Genomic DNA, 23,350 nt, shown 5'->3' with positions numbered 1-23,350 from the left:
GATTTATAAGATTCAATCCCACAATTCATTTATGGATGGATGATTAAAGGATAATTAGTTATAGTTAACCTTTAGTAATTAAGATAATTTCACAATTTAATTTTAGATCATACTCCTATATTGATACTACTATTTTTTCTACTCCTATCTTGGTACTACTATTTTATATAGGATATCGAATACAACCTAATAGGAAGCAAGTATTCATTAATTTAAACAAATAAGAAATCAATACATAACCAAAATTTGAACTCGACCCCATTATATAAATTATTTTCAAATTCAATTATCTTGATCGAATATTCTAATGAATGAAAGAAGTCTCTATCCATATATTAATTAAAAACAATATTCCCTTTCACATCAACCGCTTCCAATATGGAGTAAAACACAAACATAAAATATCATTTTACAATATTCGAGATTCCAACAATTTGACCCAAGCATCCAAGATACTATAATACTACAAAACCCAAAAAAGATAGACATAAACTAAACAATTGGATTTGACCCCTCAATTGTCCTTAATCAAACACTCTTTACTGAAGCAATCTTGGCCGTTAGATCTTCCACAAATTGATTGAAATTAACCACTGAAGAGCCATCACCACCCATTGCATCAACTAATATTTTGCCAACTTCTTTGATTTTTTGCCTTATCTCTTGTGACTTCATCAAATAATCAACTCTCTCAGCAACACCTTTCCTCAACGGTGTTGATTTGTTGTCACACAAATTAATCCCAATCTTCATAACATCCACCACCAATTTCCTATTAGTGAACTGGTCAGTCAACAAGGGATAACATATCAACGGGACACCGCACTTTATGCTCTCGAGAATCGAGTTCCATCCACAGTGCGTCAGAAACCCCCCGACGCTTGGGTGAGAGAGAACCTCAAGCTGATCGCACCACTGTACGATCAGCCCACGGCCCTCGACCCGAAGCTCGAAACCGGCGGGCAGGACCTCGGGGTGCTCTGAGCTGACTATGTCAGGGCGGAGCACCCATATGAAGTGGACCCCACTAATCAATAGGCCATTTGCCACCTCATCAATCACATGTTTGCTAGTGTGAGCATAGCTTCCGAAAGAGATGTATAAAACTGAGCCACGTGGCTTGCTGTCGAGCCACGTGGCACAGTCCGCCTCGGCCCAGAGGCTGGTCGAGATCCGGTTCTTGGTGAACTCTGGTGCGAAAACCGGCCCGATCGCGTGGAATGGCTGGATTTGTTGCAGGGCGGAGATTGTGTCTTGTTCCAACTCTTGGACCGTGTTGCATAGCATGAAATCGGCCTTCTTCGCGTCTTTGAAGCATCGGTCGAGGATCCGATGCACGGGCGTATTGATATCGTCTTCTGCTTGAAGATACGAAGGTAAATCCGTAGTCGCTATGGATGTTACTCCCGGAATATACTCAATTCCATCGGACCGATTTCCTAAAAGGTAGACATCTTTTCAATCTCGTATTGTAAATTTGTATAGTAACGTTAATATTGTACGCATAAATTGCATAACTAACTTATTTCGAAAAGTGTGCATTTTCAAAATCAATGTACAGCATATCATTTTTATTAATTAGATCGATGCTACATTTGATGAAATAATAATTCTTTGAGTGAATAAAAGGCTCACACCACCAACAGACAGCGGTGATGAAATAATTACTTACCAGTCAGTGAAGCGAAATGGCCATTCTCCTTGAGGAGATGGACATGGTAATAGGAGGTGAGGACAAGTGCCGGCTCGGTGAAGAACGACACGTTGACAAGATTATACTTCCGGGCAATCGAAGAGGGCCACACGTAGAACGTGTCAACGATCAACGTGTTGATCGATGGGTCGTTGAGTACCATTCCACCAACTAGGTCATCCACGTGTGCTGGGAACACGTGCAAGATCCCCTCGAAGAACTGGTCGTGGTGGAGGGACCGATCGAACGCTAGTGGGAAGCCGTCCGTGACCGTGGCATAACGAATGTCGAGCCCCTTTTCACGGGACTCGAGGAAGATGTCTTGGCCGGGGCCGAGGCCGCGCGACCGGGAGATTTGCTGGTGGATGGAGTGGGTGTTGATGAAGGTGATTGTGAAGCCATTTGAGGCAAGCTTGATGGCTAGGTTTACAAATGGAATCACATGCCCTTGGAGAGGGTAGGGAAACATCAGTGCATGAGGCTTTTCTTTGATTTTCTTCATATTCTTTTTTTTTCAATCACTAGTATAAATTTGAAACAAATCAAGTACGTGCTCTATATAATAAGGTGCAAATTTGTTGGATGTTGACTAGTCGGTAAACTTAAATTACATGCACATTAATCAAGATTTTTTGGGTCAGATCAAACACATGGTGTCTCTAGTAAACTCTAATTATATTATTACACATACATATACTTTTTTAAGATATTATATTTGTGGATATACTTCCTCCGTTCATTTCAAAGTGAAGCATTTTTAGGGGTACATAACGCAGTGTTGGTATATAAAGTAAATAAAATGATAGGTTACTGTTAAAATGACAACATCTCTTGAAGTGACACTGTGATACTATATATATAATAATATTATAAACGCTACATAGCAATCTATAGATTGTTGTATAGCGTGTTGGATATTGCTGGCCGAGAAAAATTGTTGTATATAGTAGTATTGCATATTGTTGACCGTGTTTTTTACCCTTTTCTTTGCCATATGGCAGTTTATTATTCGTCTACTTGTTCAAATTATTAGCTAGGAATGATGGTATGATGTTATTTTAAGAGTTGGTGGCACCCTAACTCCCCTATGATGATATGTTTATTTTTAGAAATGATCGTATTTTGTTTTATTTTTTTATCTTTGTAGATCCGGAGCTAGTTTGTTTGTAAAGATAGTATAGATCTGGTCTAATTGTAATAGACATCTATTTGTTTTTGGTTGGTTGTAATAATAAATACTAGTACTATATATGTTATACTATTATTTTTGAAATTTGTGTGAAGATTCGATCCTAGCAAATATTATGGAGTTTGAACTATTAACGAAGCTACCTTCTTGTCTCTAATATACAAGTGGAGTATTAATTTACATCACTAAAGAGTTAAGAAAATACATTATGTACATTGGATTAGATGTCACAAATTTTTAATGATATAGTTAAAATATGAATAACTATGGAGATAAAGAATTCTTGAATAAGGGTATATATCTTCCTTCTTCAGTGGAATAGCTATATGTACGGAGTTGTTTATCCACTCAAATTTTCTTACAAATGGTAGTAACTTGTTGTTAACAACGAATATTCTTGATCAGCTATTGATCTACTCCAAAAATATTAAAGATCTTTTAGATTCTTTTACGTGTCGTGGTCTTCTTTATTAACCTAGATATTATTATTCTAAAATCGTTACTTATACCCCCAACTTTTCTTTTTACTCAAAACCATGGGGCATCCTTCCATCATAAACAAATCGTCTTTCTATTTCGGGATGTTGTGAATCTTAATGCTACGTACGTCAACAACTCTCTTCTATCCTCTCCCTCATTTCAAAATATTTTATTTGGAACTATAATTTATAAATAGTACTCCCTCCGTCGCAAAAAAGATGACATACTTGAGAGATAGCACGAGATTTTAGGAGTTGTTGTTTTGTAAGTTAAGTGGTGAGAGAAAATATAATTTTATAATTGATGTGAGAGGAAATTTTTTCCAAAAGAGGAAATGTGACATCTTTTGTGGAAGAAAGTGACATTTACTATGGCCCTATGGGACAGAGGGAATACCACTAGTATAATTTTCTTTGTTTCAGCAATTTTCTTTATATTTTTGTGTTATTTAATTGTTTTTTTCCCCACAATTTTCATTTTTGGTTTTGTATTGTGTGATGAAATGAGAAAAAATGAGATAAGATTTGATATTTTTATGATAATTTACTCTTGTACCTATAATTAATTTTTTAAAATTAATCTTTGAATAGTACTTTGCTCAAATATAATGGGAATATATGAGAAATTGAACGGTATGGATTTGACAGAAGATCGAAAATTTGAAAGAAATATATATACGTTTCAATTACATGTGGTACAAGATAACATGCATATTCATTTAGATGTGAAAATGTAATTTGGAGCTATGCGATACAATTATTGAAAGGAAGTTAAACTCAAATTAAGTAGCCATTAAATTTAATAAAGCTTAGCAGAATATATTTTTAATTTCATGTATCCAGAAATACCAAGTTAACATGAAAGTAAATGATTGCTCCACAAAATCATTTTCGAGTTATACAACAATATAGTAAACGATCGCGACCTTCACCTATCATTTCTTACGAATTATTTTTTATTATTTTGCTCTTGGACGTGCATATATGTCGTTATATAATAATTTATGCGTGACAAAAAAAATTAATGAAATTTTTTCACAAAATAGCCGCGACAGACCTAGATGGGGTCGTGCAGGTCGATCGAACATTTTGATCAACAACCCTATTCCATCAATAATTTTGATCCTATGAATTCCATTTTTCATATTGATTCGGTACATGAAAATAATCTCATTTATAGATGATAGAAATTTTAATAAAAAATTATTAAAATAAGAAAAAGTATAAGAAACGAAGAAAATATGGATAAAATACGTGAGAGATTTGGAACTCCAAAAAAGTTCAACAATGGTGGCGGCAGATATACATAGATTTGTGGAAAATAAAGTGTCGATAAATGTGCCCATTTTATTTGATGACTTAGAAGAGCATTATTTGTTCTGTTAGGCATTGAATCTTTATCGATAATTCACTTATCTCGAGTAATATTATTTTCTCGAAATTTGCTGATTTAGGCCTAGAACTTTCACAAAAATTAATAATACCCCTTTTCATTCAAGAAAAGCAAGTAGTTAATATTGTAATTTGGTCGTATCAATGATGAATAAGTTTTCCAAAAAATGAAATCACCTCTCATAGAATTCAACTCTAGTGATGCTAGTTTAAAAAAAATTGCATCTATCTTAAATTTTCGCAATTAAATCTTTTAATAATAGGTAAACGACAGTAGGAGACAACAAATCAACAATACGAAGTCAATATAACTATCATGTGCCCCATATTTTATGTAGGAATACATAATTTACAAAATATCATCAATCAAATGAAAGAGAAGTGTGTGTGTGACAAATTTAATACTATCAAATTCCTTAACTTTTTTCAATTTGTGTCTGATTTTTCTTTCTCTGTCTCCTTTTCTCTTTAACCATGTTAACTACTCCACTTCTGCATATCTCAAGTTCCATTCCATTATTTATTTCATCCAACCACAAATCTTTTAAAATACACCAATAGAAAAATGAAATTAGTAGTAATTGAATTGGAATTAAAAGGACTTAACACAAAAGAAATTAAAGTGGCTCATATTTTACTACTAAATAAAAATATATAAGTATTTATCAATAAAATTCTACTACTATTGTTTTTTGTTGATTCTGAAAATAAAGGATTTGGATTGAGAAAATTTGAAATAGAAAAACAGAAAATACAGCATAATAGGAGTTGAAATGGAAAAATATTAGAAAGATAAAAGTTAACACAGCGCGACGTAATTAGTCGTTTTCCCTCCAATAAACAGGTCGAGAATTCGAGTCGCCTCAACTACGAGCATGTCGAGACGTAAGTGAGTTCCAATTTTGTACAACAAAGAACCACTGGACAACATGCCACTTCTCTATACAGCGGCCATAGCCTAACAACATAAGCTTTAGATTACAACTGTTACGTTTTTCTCTGTCTCTAGCAGAGTTCTAAACTTCACTGCCCATTTTGATATCCAAGAAGGAAGCGTTTTGGTGAGTTTCTGCTTTCGGTACAACTTCTTTCTTCTCCGACCCAAAGAAAGAGCAGCTCTGGAGCGCGTCCAGACTGTTAGCTATCAGGCGGTTCAAACCACCTAGGCTATCGCTAAGAATTAGGTCGTTGCTTTGGTATCTACAGGAGGGAATGTCCAAGTCTAACGGCCCTAAAGAGTCCGGCTGTAACATGGACAAATCTTGAATTAGATCATAAGCACTTCGACATCATAGTGAAATTAACTGGGAACCTATCAGTCTAGTTAGTGTTAGAAGATACGAGAGATTAAAACTGAAAAATGACGGATGGCCATCGAGAATAAACTGAGAAATAACAAGGCGAACTATCAACTTGTGTAAGGGCATACCCAATATATATCTGTGAGGCCAGAGAAATCCATGGTGGGGTTTTCTATAGGATTATCAGGTTCAGATTCGTCCACGAGGTCTTCACAAATGCAGTTGTAATCAGTCAATTTCTCTCCTCCATGCAATTCCTGCAGGAAGAAAAACGTATTACCACAAACCCTTTTGAACAGTATAGGGGTATTATAGTGGTTCGAAATCAAACCTCAACTTTATGGTGAGATATTGAAGGGCTAGTTATAGTAGGTTGCTTATGGGCGTCTTTGGAACCATTCATACTTGCATTGTGGTTTTCACGAAAGAAAGCGCTAGTTTTCTTGAAAGAAAAGGCATCGCATGTTTCTTCAGCATCAAAGATGGAAGGTGCATGAGATGCAAGGCTCTGCTGCTGGACTTTGGTTTGGTGTTTAAAAATGTGTGCAGCAATTGCAGCATCAAAAGAGTCGCAGTTGAATGGAATCTGCTGGCAGTTTGAACCTAGAGGCCCCAGAAAATCACTGCAGTTGGCATCTGTGTTTGGCGTTGTCTCGGATAGCAGCTGTCCCATACTTATGTTCGTAAGACTGTCAGCCCATTCCCCAGAAGACAAGGGCATATCCTTCTGTGAGGAAAATGGAGTCCAGAATCATGTAATTAAGCAGCATAGTAATTAGAAGCATCCGATTCAAGAGCAAGAAAGCGTCAGAGGTGAAGACATACCGTGTTCTCGACTTGCCTAGAATGTGTCAAATCTACACTTGCTTCTCTAGGTAGTAATTCAATTGCAGTGCTATCAGAGTATCCTGAAGTATTGACATTGGATAAAGGGATATCACACGCAACTGTTATAGATGGAGTAGATGTGGAGGAGGGAGTCAAAACGATAACTGGTTCATCGTTCTTCTTTCTTGTTTCATTGATATTAGTACGAGAAAGTGCTTGAGCAGTTGCAGATTCAATCTCTGCTTTTGAAAACCAGCCATATCTTAAAAAACAAACAAAATCTGTTAGACAATGCACATTCATTCGGCTAGTACAGTTCCTCGGGCAGAATGCTCAAATGAGAAATCAATTAATTGGATCTTGTACAGTTTTTCTAAGACATAACACAACTCCTCAGACAGAAAAGGAGATCAAGAATACCTGAGGCGGAATACCGGGGGGCTTCCGACTTTGTAATGTACATCTGCTGCACACAGAGTAGAGTCCTTACTCCACTTCTGATACCCCACCAGGTTTTCTCTCTGTGCCCAGTAAGGAAAAAGTGTAAGCTCTTGATCTAACGGCCTTGAGTTTCCCCATTTGCGATTGAGGTGTTCCACCACAGATGATATTTTCTTCCGTGTACTCAAAGTAAGTTCCAGATAAGGGTTATGATGATTCTGCAAAATTAATGGAGTGTGGATTTTCTTAGTCACTCTAACTGCTAGGACAACTGCACTACCTCGAAACATTGTTGACATACAAATAAAAATTTAACCCGTACTAAAAACTCCATTCAACTGTACCCTTTCCAAGTCTTTTTGAGTAAATTCGTCGATTGGAAACAACTGGAGTTTAAGCTTTGACGGGTTCTGATTGTTGTCTTCATTGAGCGTGCTTCGTGTAGATTTTTGTGGAGAGCGTGCCATATCCGCAACAAGTTGAGGACCATCATGACCTGAATATACATAGATGCAACTTAAATTAGGTAACTCTTATGATTCACACCCTTATACTATTTCAGGGAAAAAATTTACAACCTGGTGTTTCCTGGTATTCAGCCTCTTTATCAGTGTCCACCCGTTCCAATTGTTCAGCAGCATCAGCCACCAATGAAACTCCAGCAATGGCAGCCTTCTCCCATCTTTCATATGCAGAAGCTGATGCAAGGCCTGCAAAACAGATTTTCCAATTAAATAAAGTATACTCATAGTTTATAAAAGTGGAACAACTAGGATAAAAACAAAAAAAATGAGAGATCTGGCTTATGGACACTTCTGTTATGCAAATATAATGTGCGTGTGTGTATCTAAAAAGCCCAATTGACATAGCAAGTAACAGACACTCCAGATGCACAGATCACTGAGATTGATGAACAGTATCCTTGATGGAACTAATAAATTTATGAAGTTACCATTTTTCCGCCGATGTTTCACTGCCTTTACAGCAGCTTGGTCTACTTTGCAGTTGGCGCGGCTTATTCCTATATTGGCGTGGCGCTTAAACAAAGATACCTTTCCAGTTCCAACTTTCTCGATGTTCTGGCTGTCAAGAAGAACCATTTTAACTGCACGGTTGTCATGCCCTGGTGCTCTGACCTGATTTGTGATGTTTGGTACACAAGTATTATTTTCTCCAGTAGACAGTCTCTTCTTAGTATTCTTTTTCCGATCCCTCAAAAGTTGGTTCTCCTACATGACAAAGTTTTATCATTCAAAATTCTTAGCACACCATATCCACAATTTATTTCATTAAGAGAGAAGGATCACAGTTTAAACTAACCAGAGTCTCCAAAAATATCTTAAATCTTCTAGGTTTTAGATGAAGCTTAGAAGCTTTACAGCTATACTTTTCCAGCAATGACCACCTGCAACCAAATTGCAGCAGTTGAAGACTGGCATTTAGAGCTATACTAATAGGGTCCCAGTAAACCCTGAAAGGACAATCAAGCTTCCCCAGCAGAACACCATAGAACACAATTTCAGGAAAGTGGGCAAAAATAATCTCACTTTCTATCCTCCCCTTTCCCAAATTCCTTCTCTTAGGTGGTGTTATGAAGAAGGCTCAAGTATTAATTGGTCAAAATACCAGATTGATACCAAGAGTATGAGAACATTATCCTCGCTTTCCATGAAAAATTTCCGTTTCTTTGAATGATCAACCTTTCACATCCATATACCTACTAGAAACCAAGACACTTTTACTGGGTGTGGGTATTATGTTGATCCATTAAGCCCTATGGTGAGAATCTTTAACTACTATCATGTGAGTTGTGAACTCTTTATATCCTCTTATTATGAAATCCTACCCAACTAAATGCATCATCAACGTTTTGGGGCAATTTTGAGAAACCAAAAAGAAATAAATGTGTTATTTGATAGTTAATATCTGCAATCATCATCAGAAAGGGACATCAGGTGCATCTCTTCCAGCATTATCACATGAAGTTATGAGAAATACACTGGAGCTTTGCCACCATATGTTAATAACTTCTTTCTCCCTTTTCTTCATAAGGTTTCACTAAACACAAAGAAACATCTGCAGTTTATTCATCCAGCATATGTAAAGCACTTGCAATAAGCTTTGTTACATCCTTCTGGTCCAAACCACTCCCCACCAAAACAAATGACACATTTTGAAAAACCAGCAAATTAACTTACTGCCAAAGCAAATTAACACTTGACAGAATAAAGGAGAGTGATCACTGAAAACTGTTTGAATTTGTATGCCAGTAATTTGGAAGGAGCATAAACAATTCATATTTACCAGCGAAGCATGGCAGCATTGGTGTCTTTTGAGTTTTTGGCGTCCAGGCAAAGTTCTGGGCACAGCAACTTGTTCATTCGCCTGACAAGTCGATAGTAATAATGCCTAACCTGAAGGCAGGGGACCAAAATGAGATGAAAAGTTAGCACATGTCGGGGAAAGCATTGAGTGACGAGTCAAGATGCATTTCTAAAAAAGCACCTGATCCTTGTTTTTGCTCTGGACACGTGATGTGATTTTCTCAAAATTCTGCGAGAAAAAGGTATTCCACTGTCAGAATCCATTGGAGGAAAAAACATTCTTTCCAAATGAATTAGGTAAAAGTCTAGCAGTTTATTTGCCTTGCCAACTTGTCGTAATGCGACAAAAAAGCTTTCTTCTTCTTGACGGGTCCAAGCAGCCCATTGTCTTGTCGGTTTTTTTCCTACAGCAATAAAGGACCGATTAGAATATGCATTTGCCCGTGATCGTGCATTTAATAAGCCGAACAAATGATCAAACAGTACCGGGCATCTGCAGAGCAGCTTGTTCCGGTGAAGATGTGGGCATGCTACCATTCCCATCTTTATTTCCAATATTATCCGGACATTGACAAAGTTCACAGTCCAATGAAACCTGTGTCACCATTTTAATATCTTTCTCGTCACGCAAAAGTTAATCCTTCATGCATATTCCGATTTCCAGGTTTAGTACGATACTTCTAATAGTGCGGATTGCAGAGCAGAAAGTGCCTGGTTGAAACAAGGAAAAGACAGTTAACAATGTTGAGAGTCCAGATAGGAAAATCCATGTTCAATCTATACTCTAAACCATGTTGGAGGATTTCACATTATGTCTCACCCCAAAATTCACTATTATTTCAATACAAAGCAGAATTAACTACTCATACCTAGCTCACAAACATCCACCAACTCGAAATACAAACATAATTGATCATCAAAATTGGAAACCAATAGCAGTAGAATCAAGTATGCTCATGATATACACAAGGAGCACATAGGGTTTCCACATTAAATCCAAACAATCAATCAAAATCAATTTTGATGAAGCAAAATTCAACTATAAAGCATGTAAAAAACATAATTCGAACTTCATTTCAAGTCTCAAGCATACTCAATTCACCAATTCAAGTTTAAAAAACCTACCCAATAAAAAAATTAGAATCAACGAAGAAACCCTAAGATCTATCACCCAAAATCACCAAAACCTCAGAAACGAAAATTCAAGCAGCTTCCAATGTGCATGAAACATGAAAATTGAAAAGCACAAGGAATCATGGGAGATTGCATACCAGAAACCGAAATCAAACTAGGCGAAATTGGATGCAAAAAATGGATAAAGAAAAATAAAAAATAAAAAGAATAAATCAAAGGCAGTCTTACTGAGATTGATAACTTCAACAGCAGTTAACGATTAAAATAATAGGAGCACTTGAAATTGTGAAGTAAAATATTGTATACTACAAACAAAAGAAATATTTTCAATAATGGATAATATATTCTTTGTTAGATAATGAGGTTTTAACGTTTATCAATTAATCAATTTACTATTACACACAAAGAATATCTTTTGGTGCTCAAACAATATTAGGTCAAATAATATACATATTTTATTTATTTTCATTCATTTTTTTTCTTATTCTAATAAAACAGATGTTATTTTGATTATCACCAAAATATCTGTGGTTTACATAAATTCTAGGGCAAAAATCCATACACAAAAATATATCTTACTCCTTTTATTGCTAAAATAGGTCTAATAAAGTTTTGATAAATAAATTAATATACATTAAATATAATATGCTATGTGATAGTGACAATTAATGAAAATGACAAATTTCTATTATCTTATCAAAATAGCAAAAATAAAATTGTAGTGATCAAGAGATTTGTTCGACCGTTTGTTTTACGGTGGTTTAGAGTCGTCCATCCTTGAATACTTTAAAGTTAGCACAAATTTATCGCAAAAAAAATGGACTATTTTAGCTTTCGGAGAAGATCTGAATTGAGATATTGCAAGATATTAGGGACACGTGTTTGTTGTTAATACTTTATATGTTCATTATGGCTATATAGATTTGGTGTTTATGACGTGTCTTACCGCTAGCGAAAGCTTCAAATGTTCAAATAGAGATGGAAAGTGATAGTTTTTTTTAATATCCATAATTATGAAGTACTATTGAGATTTTTATTAATTGTTGATCCATAGTGAATGATACTTTGTCGTTGACTTCTTATCGAATTATACATATACTTGCTATAGAGAAGACATGGATTAATAGATTATGAGGTTATTTGGTTTATAAGATTATCATAACAAATCACTCTCCAGCTAAAATAATCTGATAACGTTATCTTAATATCATAACGACACACGCGTGTTTCGTTATTTGTTTTTTATTCTAACTTTGCTTTTTATAAAAAAAGTTGGGTTTTTTCCACCAACTTTTAAATTGACAAATAATATCACGAATTTTACCTGAGTTTGTTATTTTCCATTGGCGAAAAATTTTTAGCAAAAAATATCATGATGCGGATTTTTTTCCGTAATTTCTCGACAACAACTTCAAGAGCTTCAAGTTTTTCAATCTCTAAAGATAGTTTTTTCTTGAAGCACATCCTCCAAAATTATTATTAAATCCATTAATATAGCTAGGCCTGTCAAATCGGGTACTCGCGGATACCCGATCTGAAAATTTCAGGTACCCGATCCCGAATTTTCCAAAATATAGTATCTGATACCCGATCCGAATTTCATTTCGGGTACTCAATTACTCGACTCGGGTATCCAGTCTCGAATGATCGGGTATCCAGTCCCGATTTCAAATTTAATTTTGACTTTTTTCAAAAAAAAAATTAACTGACGGAGGTAGAGGGCGGCGGCCGTGGATGGCGGTGGCTGGGCAGGCGAGAGAGCAAGAGAAGGGAGAGATGTTGTGGCCGGCGCTGGGAGAGGAGACAGCAGCGGCAGCATTGGCGGCGGCGGAGGGAGAGCGCGGAGGAAGAGCATGAGAGGAAAGGAGACGTGTTTAATATAAGTAAATGATTAGTTCTAGGAACAGTAGCCTAATGTTTAATATTTAATTCTTTAAAGTATGATTAGTACTAATACGCGGTTCATGCTTAATATTTAATTACTTAAATTGTTAAAAATTAAATAAATACATTATATATTAACTTTTAAAAAATTGGATAATTCGGGTATACCCGATCGGGTATCGGGTTACCTGATATCCGAAAAACCAAAATCCTCAATACCCGATCCAGAACCGAAACTCGATTTTTCGGGTTTTGGGTATCCAATTACCCGATTTTTTGGGTTTGGATATTGGGTAGAGGGAACATCTTTTTAAGTCCACGAACTTTGCCAAAGTATCATTTTAGGTCCGTAAACTTTGAAAATATCATTTTAGGTCCATCAACTATGGGTTAATATCATTTGAGGTATCCTAAAAAAATTTTGGACAAAAATGCCCTTAAGACCTTCAAATGTCAATTTGAACAATTATTTCGCCAATCATCTTGCGTCAGAGACATAGAATCCAACAATTTTTAACGGCAAATTTTTATATTTAAATTCAATTTAGATGTTAATTGATCTCCATTTTGAAATTCATCTCCGAATGACAATCCAAATTAATAGCTATCTAATTTCAAAATAAATAAACTAAATAGAATTCACTCATCACCTATAGCAAATTATTAAAATACAGTTTAGATTGAAAAAATAAAATAAAATATCAAGTCTCAATTCACTATCATTAAATAATTAGTCATCTAATAATTGAAAAACTAACACATATTTTTTACGGTAAATTTTAATTATATTTAAATTCAATTTGGATGGTAACTGAATTAAATAGTAGTAAAAAAATTGTTGGACTCTAGGTCTTTGATGCAAGATGAGTAGCGAAAGAATTGTCCAAATTGCCCTTTGAAGTCCTTAAGAGCATTTTCGTCCAGAAAAAATTTAAAATACCTCAAATGATATTAATTTGTAGTTCACGGACCTAAAATGATATTTTCAAAGTTTACGGACCTAAAATAATACTTTGACAAAGTTTGTGGACCTAAAAAGATGTTCCCTCTATTGAATATCCAATACCCGGTATCCATTTTGAAAGGCCTAAATATAGCCGACATTTATTAACTGGTGGAATATTACAAACTCGGGTAAAGTTTGTAATATTATTTGTCAATTTAAAAATTCGGTAGGAAAAACCCAACTTTTTAAAAGTTCCATGATATTAGAAGCCAATATTTATAAAAAAAAAAAAAAAACTTAGAAATTGACTAAGAATATATCTTTAAAGTTTAAACAAAATATAAAATAATAAAATCGATGAACATAAATTTCAGAAAAAAAAAACCCGTAAAAAAGAGAAACCTTTTGGATTAAAATCACTTTCTCAACCGGCGATTTACTTCTCCTCCGCCGTAACGGAAAAAAGATGGGGTTAGGTTACGCCGTCGGAGTCGTCGGATTTCTGATTCTCGCACACGCCGCCTACTCCACTATCCAGTGTGCGTATTCAAATCGCCAGAAGTCTTTATTTTGAACAAATCCTGAATACTAGCTCTGAATTTTTCGATCTGTTTTGATTTCAGATAGATCTTTGCTGAAGATTACAGAAGAGGAGTTCACGGGGCCACCAGTCACTGTAATTTCATCTATTATGCCTATTTTGTATGCGGATAATTCGTTTTTGCAGCTAATTAGGTATGTGGTTTTCGATCGATTTACAGGTAGTTATGGAGCTGGTTGCAGGATTGTTTTTCTGTTTGTGGGCTGCGTTGACTGTGCCTGGCAAATTCTTGTCGATTCTCCCTCAATCAGATGAGAACAGGTGCGTTTAAGCGTTTAATTTTCCATTGATTTCCATTGTGTTGTTGTTATAACGTTATTGGATCTACTGCAGCAGCTGCCTCTGCTTGTATGTTTGAATAATATTGTATTGTGAACATTCGGTGTAAATTGTATGTAATGATTTATGAATGTGGGCTTAGGTAGAGTTGCAGCTGCTATCTTGATTGTTTATATGAGGTATTGGGGTATTTGGTTAGGCCAAGAAAATAATTTGTGTACACATTTGTGTCTGATAATTTGTCACAAGATAACTGAGTTGTAATTACGAGGTTTGTTGGAGATTGGTAGGATATAGCTCCTCAACAATGTTTATGAGTTTTCATGTAGCGTATCATGTCCGTTTGGCTAAGATATGATGGCTGAAAGAATATATTGGAGCTCTCTACTATGATGTTGTTACCATTCACGAAAAGAGTTTGTTTATTAGTCTATTTCAACCTTTTGGCAAATCTGTTTATGTGTAGGAAGTGCGCAATGCCCTCTATCATGTAAGTAGAAAACTGGATGGTTGCGATAAAAGCTAGCATATAAATTTTAGACAGAAGGCTAAACATGCATTAGGGCTAGGGGGAAACTGTTCGGCAGCTTTGATATCTTGACTTGAAAAACTCCAACTTACTCAAGGAAATACCTGGATTTTTTTCATAAATTGACCTGAAATTCGATATTTCACTTCATGCAAGCTACACATTGCACCATATAATGTCCAAATGGCAATTAGAAGGACAATTAATGAGTTTTTGAATAATGAGATGAATGAAGAAGCATAGCTGGATGGTTCATGCCTTCCCACTTATTTTATTTTGCTTTCAATTGAATTCAGTTTTTAAATATGTTAGAGCTTTATCCATCATGAATTGCATTAACTAGTCCTTGATCTGGTTTTAGTACAGGAAACGTGTCTTGCTTACTGATTAAGCTTTGATCTTCATTTTTCGAAGTTGGACATGCTTCAGGCTACTAACCACCATTCTTTCTGTCTAAGCAGGGTGGTTGCCTTACCTTCCAATCTGGATTTCATGATCTTCAATCATCGTGGAAGAGCTTTTTCTATGGGCATCGATATGAAGCAAAAGTGATATTATAGCTCATTGCATTTGATTAATTAATGAGATCTAGAGCCAAAAGAAACTTAAACTAGATGTTAATTTTGCTGGAATCTAGAAGGTATTGATTTCATAGCTGTTCGGGGGCACGACGAGCTACCACTGTTTCTCTATCTTTGTGAGATCTAAGGACAAGGGCAGTTGGCCTGCTTCTCATGCTTGTGTTATATTTTAGTCGGTTGAAAGTTTGAATCTTTTATATGGGCGTGTGCATCTCTCATTCATTTATGGTAATTGCTTTTGTGTTATACTTGGTTATTAACTACTCAAGTAGATTCAATCTTACAGAAAGCTATTTATTTACAAAAAAAATAAATTGAAGTATTTTATGTTGCATAGCTTGCATTTTATATGCCAATCTAAGGCTCACTAATGAAAATATGTATATTGGCTACTACATTTATTGTATAGTTACTAATATTTCATGAAGATAGATGTTACGAAGTTGTTTAAATGTTTAGGTTGATCAAAGGTTGGGGAAATGAGATTATGTTATTTATTAACCAATATTTTGCCATTTAAATGACTCAAAAATGTCATGTAGATAAAAAAAAAAATGATATGCCGTCAAACGCCTGATGATGGAATGTATCACAATACATCAACTTAAAACTTTTTGGACTAAAATGAAATAAAGGTGACGTCTGTGGCTTTTGCAACCAAAAATGAGAGGAGGAGAAAGAAGGAGAATGCAAACAATGGCTGTCCATAAACTCATCAGAAAGATTCATGCATCCTTTCCATCGGTTTAGTTCCAAGTCGCGTGCTTCATCACTTGTTCTTGATGTCAAAGGAAATTATCTTGAGAGCGCCACAACAACATGTTTGTCTCCTCCTCCTCGCAACGTACCATTTTTGGCTCCCACGGCCTGCAGCACCAATGCATCTGATGAAGACAAAATAAGCAAGTGTCTTGTTAATTGTATCCATAGATAAATCATGCAAAGGTTTGAAACCAAACAGTCAGCCTATCAAGAAGCCAAGATTGCAGAAAAGAAACCAAGATAAAGTACAAGATTATAAGGCCCAAATGCAGAAAAAGTGCCGCATTTGCGATGGTCAAATGTTTCGTAAAGAAAGTGCCCAAGTATTAGAGGTGTTACCTCATCGGTTGTAGAATACGGTCTCGGATGACTAGTTGTGGTACCAAGAGCGGGCATTTCTCAATCGTGACCTGTGGCAGTGGCGAGTAGAGGAAGTTTCTGGTGGGGTTGCAGCGTTGCGCTTGCATTCATATCCTAGTCACACTTTATCACCACAGTCCATTTGCTATTCTTCTAGCATATGCAATATACAGTCACACTGACCAACACAAGAATGAGATACATTCCAAAAACACCTTCCATCTGTAGTTCTTCAAGAACAAGGCCACCAAACTCCAAAAAGGAGAAAACCACACCACATTGTCAATCCTCACACGCACCAAACCGAAGAAAGAGGAAATGAAACAGAGGGAGACCGGCAGAAAAGCATATAATTTAAAAATGGAACTAAACAAAACCAAGCTAGCCTAGCTTGCAAAAGATGAGCATAGTATCTTAAGTATACAGAATGGGGAAATGTCATCCAAGAGTGCCACATAAGTTTCCAGATAGCTCAATCAGATCACGCAATAAAATGGTATCCAACTTATATTATCACACAAAATTATGACATGATTGTAGAACAAGGCACAAACAAGAGGTGGCAACAACTATATGTGCGTGTGTTCGTAGAGAGGAGATGGAAACACAGGGAACGAACAAAATGCTACAATCTCATTCATTAAGAAATAGTGTCAATGACAAGAAATCTGGAAATGACCTGACATATCTCGAAAAATGACTTAATCTGGGTTCCGCTCCTAAATGGATTAGCACCAAATACACAAGCACAAACTACTGTATGTTTTGAGTTTGACTAGTCACTAACCTAATCAACTGCTATTTTCTTGAACATTAGCCAATCAATGTCATTCAAGGAACTACAAATTTACAACTGAGGAAGCTCCTGCTGGTTTTCCAAAGATTGCCGTAGTATAAACTCAACTCTCCTCTTCTTGTCATCTCTTTCACCCTCGTGACCAAACCATGAAGATGTTCCTCCAACGGCTTTCCGAATCCTCAAATCCAATGGTTCACCAAATACCTTTTTACCCCCCTTGAGCTCTAAAAACAAAGAATCCCTCTTTTCCGGAAAAGTCTTCTCGCCATCACTTCCGGAATCAAGCCCATCCTTCATTGCCTCAATGGCTGGAGCAAACGTCTCCAACAAAGAAACTTGTTTTTCTGTCTGAGCTTGACTAGAAAGCTTTGGGGGAATGCTAACCCGTGACACGCCTATGTCCTCAGCCTCCAACGGCTTCTCCAGAGACAGGTTCCCATTGTTATTAACTCCTGATCCATTTCCTCCATTACATGGTTCAGCAGATGTTGTAGCCACTGATGATCCATTACATACAAGCCGCTGCTGCAGATTCAACAAAGACCTCTCTGCCTTCCTATGCTGCCTCGCTAGCTCAATCTTATCTGTACGAGGGTCAGAAAGCCTCTCATTCCAAACAGGTGTTCGTACATACGTGTGGGCATCCGGAAATGCAGGCAACCACTGTGGCACGTGCTTAAAAGCCGGAGTCTCCCCCATTTGCAAGAAACTAGGTATCATTCTCCGTTCCCTGATCACAGGAAATTGTGGCACCGGTTGAGCAAATGGCACCTCGTCAGCCATGTCTACATACTCTTTGATCTCTCTAATAGCACCTGAACTCACTACACAGTCGGTATGAACCTCTGAAGCACCAGTAAACCCTAGCGGCTTCCCCAAGTCTTCCAGCCCCTGGACAACATCAAAGACGTTGCAGCCCGTCCTACCAGCCGAATTCGCATAAAATCTGGCGGTTTTACCTAACTCACAGACATACCTAATCGCAATGTCAACAAGCGAATCCAGAGCAGACTCATTGAACCCCTCAAACCCAACACCCTCGCATATTTGAGCCATTGCAACTCTCGAGATAGCTCGACTATAATCACCAGCGCCAGATCGCAAATTCGAACCATTCTGTTCGTCTCTCGTGCCTTCAGCTTCACCTCCATCGCTCATGTTCAGATTCAAGAAACATTTAGGGGTTTCTTAAGCTCCAAAAACCTCAACAAACACTCAGAACTTAGAAATCCCAGGCCCCACCAGCAGCTAGAAATAAATATAAACCCTAGATACAAGCTGGAATAGCATCGAAGAAGATGTGGCTATATCAATCTATACGCGAGCTTAACCAACGCATCAGCCTACAACTGAGTTACGAGCACTTACAATTGATGCAACTTTCAGCGCCGTCTTCGAATTCGATGAATTTGAATACTCTCTTTAAAACGGGAACGAATTCAATTGCGGTAAAACCCTAGAGAGAGAGAACGAATCATCGCTCTAGGGTTTTAGCTTTGAAGATGGCAGTTTTGGGGGGAAATGGAGTTTGATTTGGGGATTTTATGGAGTGATAAACCCTACTGTGAATCTGAAAACGGAAATTTGGATCGAGAAGAGAGAGAAATTCGAGAGGAGAGAGAAAGTCAAAACAGAGAGCTCAAGTGAGGTATTTATAGGCGAAGCCGCGCTGCTCATTTATTCTATTTTTAAAGAAAAACTCTACTACTTTAAATCCTTATTTTCCTGCAATTTGAATTTCGAAGCTTGATCTAAATTTAGAAACTTCTATAATATTCATTTCAATTTAATTACAATATTAATTATTGAGAGACAGATAAATTTTGAAATGATATTATTACATCGGTCGTTCCTCGTATTTAGAATATTAGTAGTTACTTAGATAATTGTGTTTTATAAGAGTGGTTTAATCTTCAAATATATAGTACCTATTTATATTGTATATTTTTCAATGTAATTATAATTTTTAAATATAATTAGGAAATTATGGAAAAAATATTAAGTCTAGTTCAGTTTATATTAAGCAACTTTAAAAATCAACCGTAATACATCATTAAATTGGTTTTTGATACGAGACCAAAAATTGAGTTGCTTGCATGCTAAATGATTTTCGCTTTTGTATAATTTAACTCACTCATAGTATGTCCCCGTATAATTTATGACATAGTTAATAGTATAACTTCGTCAAAGTATTTTGCCATAGAAAATTCTGAATGACTCCAAAATTATGATTTTTTTGGTATAAATTTTTAAGTTGCAAAACAGACAAAGAAAATGACCAAATTTCATGATATTTGGTCAAAATGAATTATCCAGTAATATGCTTAAATGCTTATTACTTTATTTGTCTCATCCGAAACGTTTACTTTTCATTTTTAAATCGTGTCAATCAAGAACCGGGCTCTAACTAGAATGTCCACCTCCCCTAGATATCGCTGATATCTGATCACGCACATCTGGATTGTCATGCATTAGGACCATGATTCAACAAGCATCTGGGCCACCTCGATGAGACCAAGTAGTGAATCGATTATTCCATCTAAATTCAAGTAAATGATCATATAGAATGTAAGCAATGATTTATAAATCGTATCAAACCATCTGATCCATCCGCGAACCAATGACTTAAATGTCAGGTTCGACTCACCATATAAAGTCGCTAGTCAATCCGGCCGTTTTAAATCTTCCTAATTTTATTTATTTATACTATTATTGTTCCCACTTAAATTAGGTGTTTCCATCTTTCCTAATTTTTTACTCTTACGCACGTCTCCCTCTTTCATTTCCACACTCTTTCACACACACATTCCCGCCATTCTCCACCGCCCGCCTCTACACCTGCTCCACCGGCGAAATTGCATTGGTTGATTGCCGGAAAACGAAGTAAAGATCTCCCTTCCATTTTACCTTACCGTTTTTTTTTTAATATTTTAGTTTCCTACATGAATTGCTGATTTTTTGGTCTACAATTGCTTCACAAGTTTTATTTTTTGTCATTATTGTAGTCAATTGCAAAAAATTTCGGTGGATTAGATGCTAGGCTCATGGATATTTGCTTTTATGGATAATTCTTGACACTATTTTGATGCTATCTAAACATTTGTGTTCATTTACTTGTTCAAATTCCTATCCAGACACATTGTTGAAAAAAAATTCTTAACATTCTTTCCAACAAAGAATCACAGGCATCAACTAATGAAACATTTACAATGTGTCCACAATTGCTTACAGTATACACATTGCAGGATATAATTAAGCGAGAGTGAATCACGAACGAGTGGATCAACGGAGGAGGAATTCAGCCATCTTGTTGGTGTATCTGGTAAAGTTATTTCGTGTTCTAAAGTTCCTTCTGAAGTTCGTTTTCGAATGAAAGCATCAGTTAACGAACACGGAGACGAGAAAAAAGAGAAAGTGATGAGTGTTACCGGTGAGAATCCATATGATAGTAAATTCCATGGTGGTGATGTTCAAAAAAGTAAAGGCAAAGGAGTTGATGTTATTAAGAGAAGGAGAATCAGGGATATAGAAGATGATATGAAATCAGGAACAGGTAATGATGGGGCAAGATGGCATGAAACTGATATGGCATTGGCTATGTGGTTTTACGATGCTTGCATTCCTCTAACTGCCGTAAATTCACCTTATTATCAATCGGCAATTAATAAGGTAGCAAGTACGGGGCATGGATATATAGGACCAAGTTGTCATGCATTAAGAGTTCCTTTGCTGAAAGAAGCTAAATTATCTGTCCAAAACACTATTAACTCTATGCGAAGTAAATGGGCCGACTCAGGATGCACAATAATGGGTGATAGTTGGACAGATAACAAAAATAGGGCTTTGATGAACTTCTTAGTTTATTGTCCTCAAGGTGTGTCATTCATTAAGTCTGTTGATATCTCTGGTATAGAGGCAAATGCAGAGAATTTATGCAATTTGTTTACTGAAATTGTTGAAATTGTCGGTGCTCAAAACATGGTGCATATGGTTACTGATAATGCTCCAAACTACAAAATGCGGGTGCTTTGCTGAGTGAAAGATATCCTTCAGTTGCGTGGTCTCCTTGTGCAGCTAATTGCATCAACTTAATCATGAAGGAAATGTCAGAATTGCCTCATATACATGATTTGATTACACGTGCATCTAGGGTTACTGGATTTGTTTATAATCATAAGTGGCCTCTTAATTGGTTGAGAAATAGGCCCGGCTGGACAGAAATTGTTCGTCCAGGTGATACTTGTTTTGGTACCAGTTTCATAGCATTGAAGAGCCTATGTGATCACAAAGACCACTTGCAAGCTCTAGTTACGAGTTCAGGATTTAAAAGATTTTTGAAAGTAGCTAAAGCACAAGAAGTTAAACAAGTTGTTATGGATGAACAGTTTTGGAATGATTGTTTAATTATTTCCAAGATTATGGGTCCGATTATGAGATTATTGCGCATTTGTGCTTCTGATGATAAACCTTCACTTGGTTTTGTGTATGAGGGCATGTGGAGAGTGATCAAAGGAGTTAAAGAGTTGTTCAAAAATAAGGAGAGGCTATATGGGAAGTATGTTGGTATAATCGAATCAAGGTGGGATAGGATGTTGAGAAAAAATCTCCATGCTGCTGCTTTCTACTTAAATCCCGCTTATCAATATGATCCTGAAATCCCTACTGAGACTGTAGAGGTGATGAAAGGATTACTTGATGCCGCTGAGACTATTCTTCCGGGTGTAGATGGTTTGATGGATGAGATATATACATTTCGGGATAAAAAGAAAGGTTTTGGAAGGAAATTTGTTTTGGATAACTCAAAATTTTCTAGGCCTGGTAAGTTAATATTATGTGTTTTTCATTCTAGAATAAATTAAACTGTGATTTGTAGTTGTAGATATTGATACTTGTTGATTATTCTCAGATGAATGGTGGAGGTTTTGTGGTCATGATGCACCAAATCTACGAAAGATGGCTATTAAACTTTTGAGCCAAACTTCTTTTTCTTCGGGATGTGAGCATAATTGGAGTGTGTTTGAAAGAATTCACGCAAAGGAAAGGAATCGGTTGGAGCATCAAAGACTAACTGATCTTGTCTATGTTCACTACAACTTGCGCTTACAAAACCGGTACAAATTTATGTATTGGTCTGTTATTTTCCAATGGTTCAACTTTCAATAATTTATGTTGATAATTGTTTTTTTTTTTCATTATTCGTATAAATGTGTAGTCTTGGTTCAAAGAGAAGATCGTATGATCCGATTGATTATGAGTGTATAGATGAAGTAGAGTTTTGGGTGATTGATGAAAATCCCGAGGAAGAGCTTGATTATGAGGAATTGGAGGAAATGTTAGATGAAGAACAAGCAAAAGGTTAATGACTTTCATAGATTTATTTATAATTTCATATTTTATTATGTTCATTGCTTGATGTTGTTGAACCTCTATATAGGTGATGGAGATGATGTTATGATGATTAATGATGAAGAAATCGATTTGTCAAAATTTGGTGATGGCGACTGTGACAGTACCAGTAGTAGTAGCTGCGATGAGTTCAATGGCGACTTGAGTCTCGTTAATCTTCAAGTTGGAAATGAAAGTGATGGAGATGATTGCTAATTATTTTGCTTTCAGCTTGTTGTTATGTAGTAGTACTACTTATCTTGATAAAAACCTATGTTAACTAGTATTTGACAGTTGAACTTGGTAATCTTGTAGACTTATTGGCATCTCATGTTATTAATATGCAGAATGTATTATAATGTCATTTTTTTGGTTATCATTCCTAGGATTTTAATGTTTTTATGGAGTAATATATTTATTTCTACTTGTACATTAGTTGAATT

General features: G+C 36.1%; 5 protein-coding genes across 9 annotated transcripts; 2 read left to right on the top strand and 3 right to left on the bottom strand.

Annotated features, from left to right (window-relative positions):
- Positions 1–335: 335 nt before the first annotated feature.
- LOC125214258 (UDP-glycosyltransferase 86A1-like) lies at positions 336–2,285 on the bottom strand. The gene is made up of 2 exons (XM_048115196.1): positions 1,673–2,285; positions 336–1,439 (listed from the first exon to the last, which is right to left on the bottom strand). Exons 1-2 carry the CDS (start codon positions 2,193–2,195, stop codon positions 529–531), a joined length of 1,434 nt encoding a protein of 477 aa, XP_047971153.1. The 5' UTR covers positions 2,196–2,285; the 3' UTR covers positions 336–528.
- A 3,283-nt stretch (positions 2,286–5,568) lies between these two features.
- On the bottom strand, positions 5,569–11,125 carry LOC125214887 (TSL-kinase interacting protein 1-like). The gene is made up of 14 exons (XM_048116096.1): positions 11,010–11,125; positions 10,134–10,358; positions 9,969–10,051; positions 9,829–9,876; positions 9,628–9,737; positions 8,644–8,728; positions 8,276–8,552; positions 7,902–8,033; positions 7,668–7,819; positions 7,303–7,541; positions 6,880–7,144; positions 6,386–6,781; positions 6,183–6,311; positions 5,569–5,997 (listed from the first exon to the last, which is right to left on the bottom strand). The coding sequence occupies exons 2-14, from the start codon at positions 10,252–10,254 to the stop codon at positions 5,770–5,772; spliced, it is 2,265 nt and encodes a 754-aa protein (XP_047972053.1). The 5' UTR covers positions 10,255–10,358; positions 11,010–11,125; the 3' UTR covers positions 5,569–5,769.
- Positions 11,126–13,985: 2,860 nt separating this feature from the next.
- Positions 13,986–15,800, top strand: LOC125213323 (membrane magnesium transporter). The gene is made up of 4 exons (XM_048113804.1): positions 13,986–14,150; positions 14,235–14,287; positions 14,373–14,473; positions 15,482–15,800. Exons 1-4 carry the CDS (start codon positions 14,078–14,080, stop codon positions 15,570–15,572), a joined length of 318 nt encoding a protein of 105 aa, XP_047969761.1. The 5' UTR covers positions 13,986–14,077; the 3' UTR covers positions 15,573–15,800.
- A 322-nt stretch (positions 15,801–16,122) lies between these two features.
- Positions 16,123–19,152, bottom strand: LOC125213321 (transcription initiation factor TFIID subunit 8-like). Of its 5 annotated transcripts, XM_048113800.1 has the most exons (4): positions 18,891–19,152; positions 17,403–18,800; positions 16,703–16,975; positions 16,123–16,485 (listed from the first exon to the last, which is right to left on the bottom strand). In XM_048113800.1, the coding sequence occupies exon 2, from the start codon at positions 18,678–18,680 to the stop codon at positions 17,571–17,573; it is 1,110 nt and encodes a 369-aa protein (XP_047969757.1). In that variant the 5' UTR covers positions 18,681–18,800; positions 18,891–19,152; the 3' UTR covers positions 16,123–16,485; positions 16,703–16,975; positions 17,403–17,570. The 5 variants fall into 5 exon arrangements, with proteins under 5 accessions (XP_047969757.1, XP_047969760.1, XP_047969756.1 ...); XM_048113803.1 differs by having other exon boundaries at positions 16,123–16,468; positions 17,403–19,152; XM_048113799.1 differs by having other exon boundaries at positions 16,703–16,901; positions 17,403–19,152.
- Positions 19,153–21,616: 2,464 nt separating this feature from the next.
- Positions 21,617–23,224, top strand: LOC125209761. Its single transcript, XM_048109345.1, has 4 exons — positions 21,617–22,340; positions 22,429–22,633; positions 22,735–22,877; positions 22,957–23,224. The coding sequence occupies exons 1-4, from the start codon at positions 21,617–21,619 to the stop codon at positions 23,121–23,123; spliced, it is 1,239 nt and encodes a 412-aa protein (XP_047965302.1). The 3' UTR covers positions 23,124–23,224.
- The last annotated feature ends 126 nt before the right edge of the window (positions 23,225–23,350 follow it).

The sequence above is a fragment of the Salvia hispanica genome, chromosome 3 (assembly GCF_023119035.1).
Source record: "Salvia hispanica cultivar TCC Black 2014 chromosome 3, UniMelb_Shisp_WGS_1.0, whole genome shotgun sequence".
Classification (NCBI taxonomy): Eukaryota; Viridiplantae; Streptophyta; class Magnoliopsida; order Lamiales; family Lamiaceae; genus Salvia; species Salvia hispanica.
Note: the sequence above shows the minus strand (reverse complement) of the source record. Positions and strands in the feature narration are given on the sequence as shown.